Source organism: Fulmarus glacialis, unplaced genomic scaffold (assembly GCF_000690835.1).
Source record: "Fulmarus glacialis isolate BGI_N327 unplaced genomic scaffold, ASM69083v1 scaffold13308, whole genome shotgun sequence".
NCBI classification, from domain to species: domain Eukaryota; kingdom Metazoa; phylum Chordata; class Aves; order Procellariiformes; family Procellariidae; genus Fulmarus; species Fulmarus glacialis.
The window spans coordinates 21,226-36,626 of NW_009230289.1; the positions used below are offsets into that span (position 1 = coordinate 21,226).

General features: G+C 43.7%; 1 protein-coding gene across 1 annotated transcript in view; it reads right to left on the reverse strand.

Annotated features, from left to right (window-relative positions):
• PRKG1 (protein kinase, cGMP-dependent, type I) overlaps positions 1–14,875 on the reverse strand; it is a 31,303-nt gene extending 16,428 nt beyond the window's left edge. The window contains exons 1-2 of the mRNA XM_009584174.1: positions 14,786–14,875; positions 695–834 (exon numbers count right to left, since the gene is read on the reverse strand). Of these exons, the coding sequence (XP_009582469.1) occupies positions 695–798 (104 nt within the window). The 5' untranslated portion in view covers positions 799–834; positions 14,786–14,875. The remainder of the gene's footprint in view (positions 1–694; positions 835–14,785) is intronic.
• Positions 14,876–15,401: the final 526 nt, after the last annotated feature.

Below are 15,401 nucleotides of genomic sequence, written 5' to 3' on the forward strand. Positions count from 1 at the left end.
GCTGACAGATACTCGCAATCCTTGAAGAGTTAGAGAACTTCGCTATTAGGGTTAAAACAAACAAAAATGCCTGGAACTTGATTTTATTCACTGAAGAATGAAGAATTGCATCTGCTTAGGTTTTGGGGAGGGGTATGGTTTGCCCATGATGAGTCAAGGGATGCCGAACTGGATTTATCTAATACACCCTAAAGGGAAGCGCTGAATACAACTGTTTATTCACATGGCAGGGCGTGATCTCAAAAGATTAAACCCTGCCTTCCAGCTTCCCTTTGAGGGAAGGAAAATGCAGAAACAAGAGGAATATTAACCTTGAGCAGGGGCGATGCTGAGTCACGGTGTATATGTCTACACGGAGCATCGCCCGCCGGCATCAGCAAGCTCTGCCCAGGCTGCGGGCTGGGGGTGCGCTCGCTCCAAGAGCCACAAAGCCACGTGAGCATGACATGGGGACAAAGCGAACCAGTTCAGACAAGAGTTTAGTTTAGGCTCGGGCAGATGTCCTCCACGGGCAAAGTAATCTCACGCTGGCCTGGAGAAGACCTTATTCCTCGCACTGTATCTGCAGTCCCTGGCAAGAAAGCTATGGCTAAAGTGTTTTTCTAGCGATGGATGGGTTGTTCCTGTGTGGTTTTATGAAATGCCGGCTGTGCTTTGATCCCCCACGGCAGTGTGTAAGGCGGAGGGACGGTACCTCACGATGAAGTCCGAGTGGGCGCTCTGCATGATCTGCTTCTCCGAGCGGATGTGCTCCTGCTGCCTCGTGTCCACTATGTGACGTTTCTTCAGTATTTTCATGGCAAACGTTTTCGATTCTTCACTTTTCAACTGGACCTTGGGTAGAGCAGGCAAACGCACTGGTTAGAAGCAGGGCGCGTTCCCCCGACCCAGCTGTGCCAGTCCAACAGCACGTGGACCCACTAATCCCACCACCCGACCTTCAAATATTCCCACCACCCGACCTTCAAATATTCCCACCACCCTACCTTCAAATAATTCCTCTCACCTCTTCAGTCATCAGCCTCACTTCGGTACGAACCAGATTTCTAAATACCTGGCCTATTGCTAAATTGAAAAGCCATTTCTAAAACTCCATGTGTTTTGGGGAAAACCCACCCGTCAGCGTTACTCTCGGGTCAGAAGATGTTGCTACCTAAGGCACAACTTTCGCAAAGCCTTTTTCTAGAGCTAGTAACAAATGCACCGGCTCTGGCAGGGAAATGCAGTCCTTGGATGTTTGCAGAGGATGAGCGGAGCTGGCTTTTCAACGGCACTGCTTGGTCACGTCTTTACTTTTAACCTTAAGCCTCAGCAACCTATTTTTAGCCTGATTTCCCGAGATGAGGTTGAAGGGAGTTGTTTGCTTGCTCGCCGGCGTTACCCTGGTAACTTCTGAACCCTGAGCCGTCCCCAGCCCGCTCTGAGGGACCGCTACCCATCCCAAAGACAGCTGGAACGCAGCCAGCCTTTCCATCTTGGCCATCCCCTCTTAGTCACCACCAAACGAGAAAGGAACCTCGTCATTGACCTACCAGGCCTCTTAGTTTGCTAAATTCCTCCAGCAGCTGCTCACAATAATATTGCCAGTTAAATGCTTTTCCCCCTTTATAGTAAGAGGTGCCATTTGGCGACTTCTATTTTGGTTTTCTTGTAGGAATTTGGCTTCAGCCAGCAGACGAGCAGCTTGTCTGTCATCAAGCCCCATCAGAAACCCAGTTTGCCTTTTCGGCTAGGAGTCAACATTCACGCAATCGCAGTTTATTTAATATAATATCTGCTTTTATGTTTTCTTGGTAACAGAAATGCGGGCTGATAAGAGCCACGGCACCTTCCACACTTTTCCCAGGCTGCTTACCATAACCTCGAACAGTTTCCTCCCCATTTGCTTTGTTCACCTAATGGTTCAGGTCGCAGGGAAAATGCAAGGAGGGATGGTATCCTCAGCATCCCGCCTTTGTCAGAAATCAAACTGGTACTCAGATGTCCACAAAGACACATATAGCTTCAGGAAATCAAACCCAGAAGGCTGATTCTCGGCTGGCAAAGAGATTTCCAACGCCACCACAAATGATTCACAGAAATGAACCCTAATAAATGAGAGTCCACCTGTCTATGGCCAAAGTTTTCATCGTAAGTTCTTCAATATGTATATATGTATGCGTGTATTTCTCTATCTGTTTTAAAAGCACTTGGGGTTTCAGTCCCCAGATTTGTGGCTTCTTCTTTTCCCCACAGCCGCAAGCGTTTCCAAGCCCACATGAAACTTTTCTTTTTCCAAAGGCACTATTCTGCATTTCACACTGAGACTCCTAATTATTAGCTTTGCATGAAGCCTGTGTTCACCATTTAATCTTCAGGGAGACAGGGTACAAAGACCTAAACAATCCACATAAAATAAAGAAAAACATTTTTCCTCGTCTATGCAGTAGAGCTGCCCAGTTATTTATTGAACTGACGCTACACGGCGCTGCCTTCGCTACGTGGTTTGACCGCAGCTCAAAGCAGCTCTGCATTTATGGCAGACTGAAAGCGATAAAAACATTTTTGGTTTGGGGTTAGGGTTTGTTTTTTTTTTTTTTTTGCTTCATTTTGAATAGATGACATATGGACTTCTATAGTTCAACTGTTTGAAGTAAATTATTTGATATTATCCAATCTAAATTGAACCAGGCTGTTTCAGGGGAGCAGGGAGAGAAGTGAGGTGACACACAGGGAATGAAGACATGATGAAATTTAGGGTAAAATCTGGGCTGAGCAGAATTTACTAAAACTTGCTAAAAAAAATCCATTAAGGTTTAGTATGACTAAGCGTATACTTCTAGAGAACTTAGCCCTCTTGCTTCTGGTGGCAATCCAGATTGCGTGGTTTCCCATCAGACCTGTCCATCTGGTGATGGACAAGGGCAATCAGCTGCCACACAAATTATTTCAAACAAAAGTCTGTGCAAATCCCTATTAGATATTACAGATCAGATTTGTTTTCTTTCAGCCGGTATTTTTTCAGGTTAGGCTGTCCACAGACAAATAATAATGAACAGTGGAACCAAGAAAGTAGCTCCAGTAGCAAATTTTAACACTTCTCGGTTAATTTGGACATGAAACATTAAAAAAAAAAAAGAAAAAAAAAAGGTATTTAGCACTCTAAACTTACTTGAAACATAAATTCCTATTTTCCTAATGTTAATCTGTACTAGACATCAGTTTAAATATAAACACAACAACCTGGTGGAGGCTCAGAAGAATAAATTCCAGTATTTTATAATAAAGCATAGTATGAATAAATCAAAATGTGTCCCCTTCCGGTATTATCATTTTAATTTTTCATTTATGGAAAAATCCATCATTTATGGATTCTGACTACCTAAGTTTTGTGTCTTTCATTAAAAAGGCTATTTCTTTTATTAATTACTGTTTTTTCAGGGATGCCTGGGCACGTGATGGAGAGTCTGGGGAAGTAACTTGCCTTCCTATACGTACTTGCACAGCTTCAAAGTAAGTACAGGAAAGGAAATTACTATGAGAAAGCAGAAGGCAGTGGTTTTATTTGGTGTTTGATAATGTTATCGCTGCCACAAATGTTTAAATATAGAACAATCAGGTGGCTACAATTAGCTAATGCAAGACTTTGACCTAATGCCACAGGAGAATTTAGATCCATTTTCCATTCCCGCTCCTGTCGTGCTTCGTAACGCCGAGGATTTGCGAGAGTTTGAGAGCGCGAGGGGATTAATCTGCATTAAACCTGCGATGCACCAAAACAAGCTGCCGAGGTACAAAATCTAAGGCTTACGTTTTGGATCACCTGGTTGTCCACCTGGAAGATGAATCCTGCAAACTTCTGCTCCTTCTTCAACATGCCCGAGTCCTTCCCTGGCTTTGGTGTTTCTGCCAAATGTGGTAACTGTGAGGACTATTTTTATAATGTAAAGCTGGGGAGCTCCAGGTCATTTCCATTATTCTTACAAGCAGTGATTTATAGTATTAAGCTCATGACAGTTAATAGAAAAAACCCCACGTCTAATCCCAATCTCATTTCGAAAGTAGAAAAACAAAATATCCAGGGGTCACCTAGACTTTTTATTTAAAAAAACCAAAAGGATTAACGTTGAGAAGATGAGAATGGGCTGCTGAGAACACCCAGTTCTCCAATTATAATGAGAAAAATAGCACAGGGAGCCACAGAAGCCACAAGGATTTTGACCCTCGGCTCAGAAGGAGGGGGGTTACGTTGGGCAGGAAGCTCAGCCTCCCAAAGAAACCCACCACAAAAATCTCCTAAATGCTTCAGAAAAGGGAGAAGTGTGCAGTTTTCCGAGGCAGGCAGTTTGCAAAGGAGCCATCCTTGCTGCACAGCTCGCAAGATCAGCTTTCACTCACTTAGAAGCAACATCTTCTATTTCAAAGGCCCCGGGACTATTGATTCGGTGGAGACCTGCCGGAGCCTTGGGTTTCAATCGCTCTTCTCCGAGAGCAGCCAAGCTAAGAGGATCGACACATGGTAACCACCAACCTCCAACTCTCTCAACCTTTTTTTTTTGCAAGTTAGAAGAATTTCTGGTCCCTTCCCTCCTCCTTTTTTCGCTCCTCTCCTCGCGTTGGCCTTACCCAGTCATTGCCCTTTCACCAGCACAAAAATCTCCAAAATGCTCTCTCCTGGAGATTCAGTGCCCTGATGGTAAGAGCAAACATCAAGGCCACTGTAAATGTCCACATTCAACGATAATATTAAAGTCGCCTATCTGCCGAAAGGCCCAGTGGCAGGAAAAAATCAGAAATCAAATTTATAGCACTGAGTGTACTCCTTCCCTTTCTCTCCACCTTCCTACACACGTTTCAGCTTTCCATCTTACGTCCATCTCATCACTGAGCTCTGGCCCATGGCCCGCGTCTGCAATTCTGTCTCCAACCTGCATGGACTTAATCGCAAAATGCAAAGCAAGCTGAACCTCCACCGAGAACAGACCCATACCATCCTTTCTACTGCAACAATCCCCAAAATAGTGAATCCTTGTAAAGCTGTAGTTACTGCTGATGCTCTCCTGGTCGGACGCCCTCCCGGTGAAATCTGCCTGAGCTCTTGCCCTCTCGGTTAGAAATGAACCTCTGGAGGAGAACGTAAGCTCTTTCAGTGGTGGAACAGGAACACATTTTCTCTCCAAAAGACAAGAAAATGCAATAGCAAGCGCAGTTAAATAAAGCCCAACCACCACCTTGAAGAGGTGACGTACAAAACTAGAGAGAGAAGAGGTAAAATTAATTAGGTTAGGTCGTTCTGCAGGATTCTTAGCCAGGAAATGAACTGCATCCCAGTGACAAAAATAACAGCAGAACTGATGCTTATAACTAAACGAGCCAATTGTAGAAGCAAGATAGAATACGAATAGCTGCTTTTATTTTGCATGTATATGTATTTTGCATATAGATTTTGCATACATATGTATTTTGCATATATATCTTTGCATACATATATGCAAAAATGTAAATATGTAACTATATAAAATCTATATGGCATATGTATTTATATGCATATATAATATAAATATAAATATAACATAAAAATACATACACATATATACTTTGCAAAATATTCTGGTCCAAGCACTGCGGTGATGAGATACCACACTCAGATTTGGAGCCGTGGCTGCATCTTCAACCAGCAGGTATTAACTGGACAGGGCTACGCGGGAAGAGTCGGGCTCCTCCATCTTTTAGCCCCTTCCCGTCGCACGAGCTCACAGCGATTGCCAACCTCATGAAGAGGCAGCTATTCCTTCCGACGTGACACCCTTCCAGACCTCTGAAGCAAGGAAGCCCCTCAACATCGCAGTGGACAGGAGTTGAAGCAAGGGGCTTTCTTCTGTGCCAGCCCCAAAGCTGCCCTCTCCCCGCGTGCCTTGAAGTCACGTGTCACTTGGGGAGCGCCGTCCACCCGGTGTCATCGCCTCGTCATCTCCTCTTTGGCTGTGCTTCAGTGTGATGCCCCGTTCCCATGTCACCAGGTGGTTTTTTTGGCAGTTTGAGCCATCATGACAAAGCCACCCCTGAGCGAACCCAATCAGATGGGTAACTACCTAAAAATATGTTCAACCAGAAGTTCTCTTGAAGAGGACACGAGGACATGGCAGGGAAACGGGCTTCATCTTGCTGCTAATAAGTTGAAGTCACAGGACCACCTTTAACTTCTCAGCATTGAGAAAATAATGCTGCTTCAGTAAAGAAACTTTAAAAAGTTCCATATGAAGGGGGTGAAGATGTCTTGGTAGCGAGCTGAGTAGAAGAGGAACGCTACAAGATTGGGACAAGATGCAAACGCAGGGGAGAAGAGGGGAAGAGAAAAGAAGAGGAGAAGGAGAGATGGAGAGGAGAAGAAGGAGAAGGACAAGAGAAAGAGAAGAGATCCAGCCTCTCCTGCTTTTCCAAGTCCTTGTTTCCTTAGAACTCGTCTGGCTTCTCCTGGGCTCCCCGTGCTTCTGTGAAAATGCTGGAACTGCTCCAAAAGCATTGCTTTGCTTTACGGTGTATAAATTTCTCCAACGTCCAAAACCCACAGTGCGCTCGAGGCCTGATTTTTTTTTTTTTTAACAGAGCTATAATTCACGTACAGATAAATATGGTTTTACACCTTAGTGCTTTTTCAGACTTTCTGGGAAAATGGATACCGATGAGACAAAATCCAGGCCTCGATGGAAAAAGAGAGTAAATGGGTGTACCTGTATGTTTCTTATCCTTCCTCTGTCTCTATTTACTATAAATCATATATGTGTATTATATATAGTCTGCAATGTAAGCAATTTCCATGCAACTCCAGGGAGAGCTGAACTGATACAATGCGAGCTGACCTTGAGAATCTGTAAACGTTGATAAATATTTACCAGGATGTAGAAGAATCCCCAAAAGAAGGATTTATTTTTGGTGAAGACTAGTGAGGTGCCTGACCCGTGCCATACCTAGCCTGAGGATATGCTATTTTAACTGCACTTATCTCATTCACGTCTGGTCTTCTGTTCCTGCATGATCTTCTAGGAGAAGGCAGCAAAGGACCTCTCCCAATTTTCTGAATTCCCATTTACCGCAGATATTGTGCCTGTGGGTTACAGCTCCTGCATGGCCGTGGGTTTTCCAAGAAGCCCTGCAATTACTCCAGGGAGCTGCTACAGATAATATTTGCCGCTACGGTACCCTGTGCAGACCCCTGAAGCCATGAAAGAGCAACAGACCCAAGGGCATGAAAGCGGAGCTGAACACGTATTTATATTTATAGTTTATCCTTCCTTCATTTTGGCAGCTACATAGAGGTTACAACTGGAATGGCGTTTGCCACTTAAAAATCCCCCGATTTCTTCTCGCTGGTATAATGGAGGTATTTGAACATGAATTTTCACAGCGTCTGGACACCGCGCTCACAAAAACCTTGCTCATGAGCCTTTTCTGCTGATCCTTAAGGGCGCTGGCCGGGCTCCCAGCTAACTGGGAACACACACAGGGAGTGGAGTTCGTGCAAGTAAAAAGTATTTCGTTTACTCTGGAGATGTGGCTTTTTCCTAAACACGCAGTAACGGTGAGCTTTTCGGAGCTGGACAGAAGCTTTTCTTGAACTCTTGTGTCCACGACTCACAGGCAACTAACTTGTTGCTCACGTCTCCTGTTGAACTCCCCGTGTGGGCACGGCAATACCTCTGTAACGACAAAGATGCTTTTCCAAAGGGCTTTTGCTAGCTGTGCATTTTGCTTCTTGTGTATTATTCGGATATAATGGAGCCACAAATCACTGCTATCATGAAACGTGAATATCTCCGTATCGCATTAAATAATAACCGACTCCACCGCAGTGCTTGGGAACTGAAGCGCAAATGCTTTTGCCTGCTGGCTATGTCCAAGGTCCTTTATTTTCCGCCGTTTCCCAGCTAGATGCATTCGAACCAACAAAAATAGCAGCAGCTGTTGCTGAGCGCAGCACTTGCAAGCCGAGCTCCCCTAATCCCAACAGCTGAACTGCTGCACGAACAAAGCGGCGACTTCTCCTCCCCCAGCAAAAGAGAACAGCGTGCTATTAGTACTAAATACATTTACGGTCTTCCAGGATGAAACAGATTTCCCCATGGTAATACTCTTTGCCTTACAACTTGCTTTCTTCCCAGCATTTCTTGTTATTAGGCAAGCGAGGGAGTATCTTGCTCAGATTTATGCCTCAAAGCCTGCTGTGGTGCTCAGTATCGCAGATCTCTCCGTTAAGGTTTTGAGGGTACTTTGCACATGTCCTTAGGGCCAGATTCAGCCACTCTCCTGACCCAAGGCGTAGGGAGAAATTGTGGTTTGCATATCCAAATTGCAAGCAAGCTACCCGGTGCTTCTCACTATATCCTTTCCACCTCATGCTCAACACCGCGTTAGTTGTGGGTCAGCTGCACGCTGCGTGCGAACAGCCATGGCGATTGGACTGGGTTAGACCGGAAAGTAAGTCAAGACTAAAAAAAAAAAAAAAAAGACCTAAGATGGAAAGAAAAATAATGGAGTAACAATTAAGTCTTTAGGATATACTGTAGGGTGAAATTTTGAAGGATGAATCAAGAATTAATTACAAGTGGGCAGCAGGGTGGAAACTGTCCATGACAGTGACCTGATTTTCTTTGAAAAAATCTAGATTCAACTGGTTGGGAAAAGCACTCAATACCATATCACAATCTGAGTGCTATGGGACTCTACAGGAAAATAAACTGCAAAATTACACGCTATGAATACCCCAAAGTATACACTAAAAAATGCAGAGTCCTTAGAAAACCTCGGCTATTGAACAATTACAGTTGCTTAATCAAATACTGAACTGTGCTAAAACCCTGTAATTCTATGTTTCGATCCCTGTACTGAAAATTAATATTCAATGCTTGACAACATGCACAACTAAGCTTTTTATAAGCAAGGGCATTGGGAAATGTATTAAAATTTGTGTCTTTCTATAAAGCCCAGAGGTAAATATTATTTTTCAAAAATGTCTAGAAGGAAAAGGCTAAAAAGCAGTGAGGAATGTAAACTGCTTCATGCATAAAATCATTCCAACAAAAAGTAAATAGCAGAAGAAGGGTTATATAGCTAAACCATGTGAAACCCAATGGAAAAACTCACTGCTGTGCTTTCTTCAAAATACCAGATGGACCTAAACTCTCCAACCCCATACACGATTGGGCCCCGCTCCCGAGTTTGGCTTTGTCCGCAATATAGCACCTATTTTTATGTCTTATTCCTGCCTCCAACCGGAGCTGAAGCCTCCGGCTTGACAGCTCATATCCTGATCCGGCCTCTGACAATACTTCATGGGCTACAAACGGCACCTCATCTTTCCAAACGTTGACAACATCCTTTCCGTTAACAGACAAGCCCCGAGAATATGTTTTCATCTACAAAGGATGTATTTAATTCCATTAGGAACTAAAAATCAAAGGAAAAATAAAAAAACATCTCTGCAGTTGGTCCAGCCCCACCTGACAGTATCCTTAAAATTAAGCATCCTCACAGTTAAGAAGGGAAGGGAAAAAAAGGGCCAATTCTTCATAACCAGCATTTCGCTCAGCTCAGCAGCACTAGTTTCGTTGTCAGATGAATGTGGGATTTACTCAGGTACCCCATCTTCAAATCCCTCACTTAAATCTCTTCGCCTTGTCACCACCCAAAATGCCCACTCTTTCAAAAGGAAGGAGGCCACAGGATTCCTGACAATTAAAAATAAAAATTAAGGGATTTCAAAGAGAAGACTGATCTTTCTAACAAAAAGCTTCGTAATAGCTGGAACAAAAGGACAGCTATGCAATTGGAAAGTTCCACTAATAAATATCTGAGTGATGCATCTGTCAGTCTGTCGGAAGACAATTACGGCCTTTTTTTTCCTCGCCATCTAATTAATTCACTAATGGTTTTGTTTACAAAACAGGCTAGAGGCTATAATAAATTTGATTGCACTTCATAATCTGTGGCCAGATTTCTCTTAAAACAGGAACAAAAATGAAAAATGCCATCTTGTCCATTTTAAAAAGGTCTTGTATAGGCCCAGTAAAATGTGGCTGAAACTAAGGCTTCATTTTTATGTGTATGTCTTTATTAATCTCCGTATTGTAAAAGAGTTTAGCTTTCAGTGGCCACCGTCAAGCCAAAAGGACTTCACGGGGGTCTGTCTAGTACATGGCACCATAAAACACTTTCATTAATGGCTTGGATTATGAACTAAGATGAATATTATTAACTTCGCACCTATTAAAATCAAGCCAGAGAGGGCTGGGAGCACTTTTGAGAAGAGCGAAGGAATTCAAACTAATTCTTACAAATTGAAGTGATGACTCGAAATACAAGGGACACCATTTAGTAGTGGCAAAGCGCTGCCCCTGGTCGTCCAGCTCTGCCTGAGCAGAGGAAGGTCCAGGCTGGACTAACGTGCCCGGTTTGGGCATCGCTCCAAAGAGGTGAGAGCCAGCTGGAGACGGAGGGACAAGCATGATCACAGGCCTAGAGAGCACGAATTAGATGTAAAGCTCAAAAGAAGCACATTTATTCTTTTAAAGAGAAGAGTTCTTCAGATTCACGTCATCATGGTCTTCAAATACAGAGAACCCAACCTCAAGGGTTGTATGTATTTGTATTTCAAGGCTACTACAGGCTACAGCAGGGAGATGTTAAATATTAGGAAGAACCTTCCTGGGAACCTCCTTCCCTGAAGATTTCAACATCTTAGAGAAATCTGGTCAGAAGCGGTTAGGTATATCTGACTCTGCCTGGATGACAATCTCTTTAGGCCCCTTCCAGCGCGAGGTTTAATGACCATATGGTTGAAATATGTGCTGTTAAGTGCCACCGACTTCCGCAAAACTGCTGAACGTTAAAAAATACGATTAAATGTTTTGTCAAGTCAGGGCTAAATACTGAGACTGTCCTCAAGCTGCCTATCGCCTGCTGCCTTCAGGATGTCCCAAGCCATATGTTACCCACAGGAGTGCAAAAGGCACAGCTCCCTCCAAGCTTGCGTCCGTGCAGGGACAGTGGGTAAGTCTATAGGTTTTCACTGGTGTACCTGTACTGAGAAGTGAACAAATATGTACCTGCAACCAAGTCTCAATCAAGCTTGTGACGGAGTGTGGAGAAAATATATTACTTTTGCAATTTTATAACAACAGGAGTGATTTAAAATCTTCTCCTTCCTCCATCTCTGAGTGATCGCTGGAAGTGATAACTGCATAAATCAATATAACAAAAAGGCATGTGTTCAGGCGTGGACCTGATTTTCAGTCTACCTGTGCTCAGCCGTCACCTACATGGACTGATTTCACAGCAATAATGACTCTAACCAACCCCGTATGTTCAGATACTCAATACATTTATTTCAGAGCTGTCTAAAATAATATTGATTTAAATCCAAAATAACTGACCCGGGGCAGACGATTAGAAACACAGGACTTACTTAAATTAAAAGGAAATTAAAGAACAAAGACAAGAGCAATAAAGTTCAGGAGAGATGATTTATGAAGGCTGAGGCCACCTGACCTACACCCCTGCCCTCTGCAAAGCAGTGCTTGGTGGATGTGGACCTGAGATGACATACTCATTCCCTGTTCCAACGTATTATTGAGGCACCTGGATCCCAACACAGAAGATGCTCAACTGACACAGCGCTGAGAAGCTGAGTTGCAAAAAATAGGGGCTGCGCCTGTTCATCCGTGCTATTAAAAACCAAGAAGTCCACTCCTATGTTTTCTTTCTGCCCTGCTAAGGGAGGTGTCCACCAGCTGGGCGAGACGTGTCCCGGAGCGGCTTGCACCTACTTGGCAGCCCTCCGAAATGCGGGAGGGTTGTCCTAGGAATGTGGCACTGGCCGGCCCTGGGCAGACTGTGGTCTCTCCAACCCGCCTGTTTGCTTTTCAAACACTGAGGATCACACAGGTCCTGCTGTAAGTGAACAAAAGCCTTTCTTTGCTCTTGTTCCAGCGGCAGAGCTGGTCCCCTACTAAAATAGCACAGCCACTGCTCAGCTGGTTTCTCTTCTCGAGAGAAGCCCGGATAAAAGCTGACTACATAGTCCAGTTAGGGATGAAGAAGGAGAAGAGCATCCATAAGGACAAGGCATGTTGCAAGAGGCAGCAGGTAGCCATCAAAAAACCGAGCAAACTATGTACACCACCAATGCAAATCTGCTGGAAATGTCTCTTGACATACAAAAAATAAACCTACCTAGAAAAGCAAGACAAAAAAAAAGGTATTTCCACGTGTAATCTCCATAGAATTGAAAATTATTTGAATTTTAGGCTGTCTCGCCTAAAAGCCATGTACTTGTGTACGAATGCATTGAAGGGGTGACCTCTCCGAACAGGCAGCATTCACAGAGGTCTCTGGAAAACCAGCATATATTGATACAAACCACAGCTGGAAATGTTATTCCTTCCAATGGCAGGCCAATGGCAGCGTTATTCCTTCCTGGCCAGCAAGACCCAAACTAAGCCTGAGACATTCCAGTTTCCACCAGTTGCCCTCCTGAAGGATACGGAGATGCCCTGGCGGGGGCTGGCCCACAGCGGCCGAGGTTAAGCTATAAAAATCTTCTTCCTTGCAATCTACTTTATTTATTTGATCAATTTTACTCTTGGAAAACACAAAAATGTGAATGTTTTCCAGGAACAAATTTCAACGCTGCTGTGCACCAGCATGCTACCGTAACACACGCAGGCCGTGAAAGCGTCAATTCCTCCGACGCATTTTGCATTAGCTCATTTTTTAGCCTTAAATTATAAAACGTATTTTTTATGGGAAAGATAGAAGCAAGAGGTAGCAATTCTAGGCTGTTTTGACAAAAAGAGTATTTTCTTGTTTTAATAACAAAATTTCCCTCCGTGGTAAAGAAAAATAATAAAATCTGGAGTGTTAAGCTAAACTTTTAAATATCTTTTATCCTTCTGTGTGTAATTCAGTATTATTTAAGAACTACAGAAAATGACCTTAACCAGCATTTTCCTGCTTAGGAGAGGGGCACCCACCCCTGAAGAAAACCCCTACGAGATGACGGAAACATCTCTCCCACCAGTAGCCTTCTGCCGGCTGCGTAGGTAGCACCAGGGCTTCTTGGAGGCTTCTGAGATTTGAACATCTCCTAAGACCTCAATATTTCTACCTGACGGTGATCTGATACGTTGCGGCAACAGAGCATGTCCACTCCTGCTCTTCCTCACACCTGGCCAAGCGTCACGCATCGATAAGATTTGATTTTTGTCAACATCTTAAAGCTTCCAAATTACCTCCGTGAGCAGCCAGAGGTAGAGGACTGGCCCATGGCCAGGAATAGCACAGTCCAATTTGTTTTCTCATCTGTGTGGTTTGAGGGTCCCATAAACAACCCCTCATGAAGACAAACTCATGCACCTTCCCAGGAACACCTTGAGGTCTTCAAAGCTTGACAGCATGCATCAAAAAAGCCTTAAAAATGAAAACAAACCCCACAAGGTCCTCCACAAGATTCAAAACAAGCCCCAAACTGGGGGGCGGTGAAGCCAGTGGTGATGTTAATTTAGGAGACAAATCTCCTGAGCTTTATGCTGTTGTCAACAGAGGGGGAAGGGCCTTCAAAAGGGAGGTTGAGCGCAACCCGAATTGAAGTCCCGCTCGAAAGCATCCTCCACAGCAGATGACTATAGAAGGAGTGGGGCAAGGACAGCCTTCCCAGGCTACGCGTGAGCTCTTGTGACCGCCTTCCAAAACAACAGTTGCTAATATCAAATAAATAAATAATAAAACCCCCAAACCCCAGGAAGGGACCAGCGTTCTCATGGACGTGCTCTCCTCCGCGCTATTTTACATCCAAACAGGAAAAGTCAGAAATAAATCACGTGGCAGAGCGAGTCACACTTTTAACACAGAATTTACCCGTTAGGTCACAAATAATCACCGGAACACTTCATTTTGCCGGTTTTCCAGATCCCAGCACTACAGGCGCATTTGGCTCCCGCAGGGTGGGGATTTCCCCGAAGTTTCGTGATGGCAGCAGTAACTCTGTTCACTTTTCTGCCCCTAACTTACAGGAGTTCCTAACATACTCTACTGGTGTCTGGTATCAGAAGCTCCGTGGTCAGCACTGTGATGTAAACTAAGCTCCTTCTATTCTAAGTTTTTGTATTTACATGTATTACAAACGGGTCACACACTGGCTGCCGTTTCAGTCTCCTCTCACTCAGGCTTTGTTTTAAAAAAGACTACAGAGCTCTAAATTCAAGCAGAGCAAAAAGCAAGCTCAGATTTTTCCCTTTTGCTACAATTCTGCGAAAAATAAGTACTTTTCTGTGAAGGGTTGTCATAGTTCAGACATTGAACCTACAGCTTTTGTGATAACCAAGGAGATCTATCTCTAGACCTGAATTAGAAACCGCTTAGAAGAGACATCGTACCATTACTCCAGTTTTGGCTAAGTAAGATTTTAGGTTGCTCTTTCAATCTTAGCACTCAACAGCCGCACAACTCTTCAGGTTGTTTTTAAAAGGCAATCAATGCCATAAACAGAGGACCACTTGGAGAGAGAAGGTGTGTGCTCCTCTCTCAACCTAGTGCATAAATTCCTCTTGGTTACTGCAAAGCATTTATTTGTACATTTTTATTTACCGGAAAACGTAATTCAGCTTTCTTCAACCATTAGAAAATATATAATCCCATCACATAATTTTCTTCCAGTTATTCGGGTGTAGTAACAAAGAAAAATCAAAAAGACTCATAACACGGTACTTAAATAGGACATCACGCAAACTTCAAAGAAGAAAAGGTTACCTACCAGCTCAACTCGTCCAAACCCTCCGACTCCAAGGGTGTCAATGATGTTGAAATCAGACAGTTTCAGGTTGGCGAAGAAGGCAGCTTCGGCTTCGTATCTGGATTTTTTGATGCGAAAAAACGGAAATTTCTTAGAGGTGCAAACATGAGTACTGTGCAATACCGTACCCGAATGGCATGAGTGTGGAACAGCCTTTACCTGCTTAATTTCCATCTTATCTCTTACAGTTTGCTTTTATTCACACTCATCGTTTTGCTGGTCCCAATTATAGCATCGCTCCGACGTGCACGGTTTTCCAAGTGAGAAAAGCAAACATACCTACTGCATGCCTACAATGCAAATGTCTGGTACTGCAATTCAGCTCCAGCTACCCAGCAAACGCTACATTTTGACATTTTCTATTGATCTTCTTGTGGGTGGTTTTTTTTTTTGTTGTCTTTAAGTATTTTTGGAAGATAAAGTCTCTCATAGGAGTTTCTCTTATCCACAGGCTGGCAGTAGTTTCTATAAATGTTTATTGAAAGTGGCAAGATCATTAAGGTCCCTGGAGAGAAATCACAGCCAGGTTTTATGAAATCAGATCCGATAAGCTGCGGGCTGGTGTGCAAATGCCTGA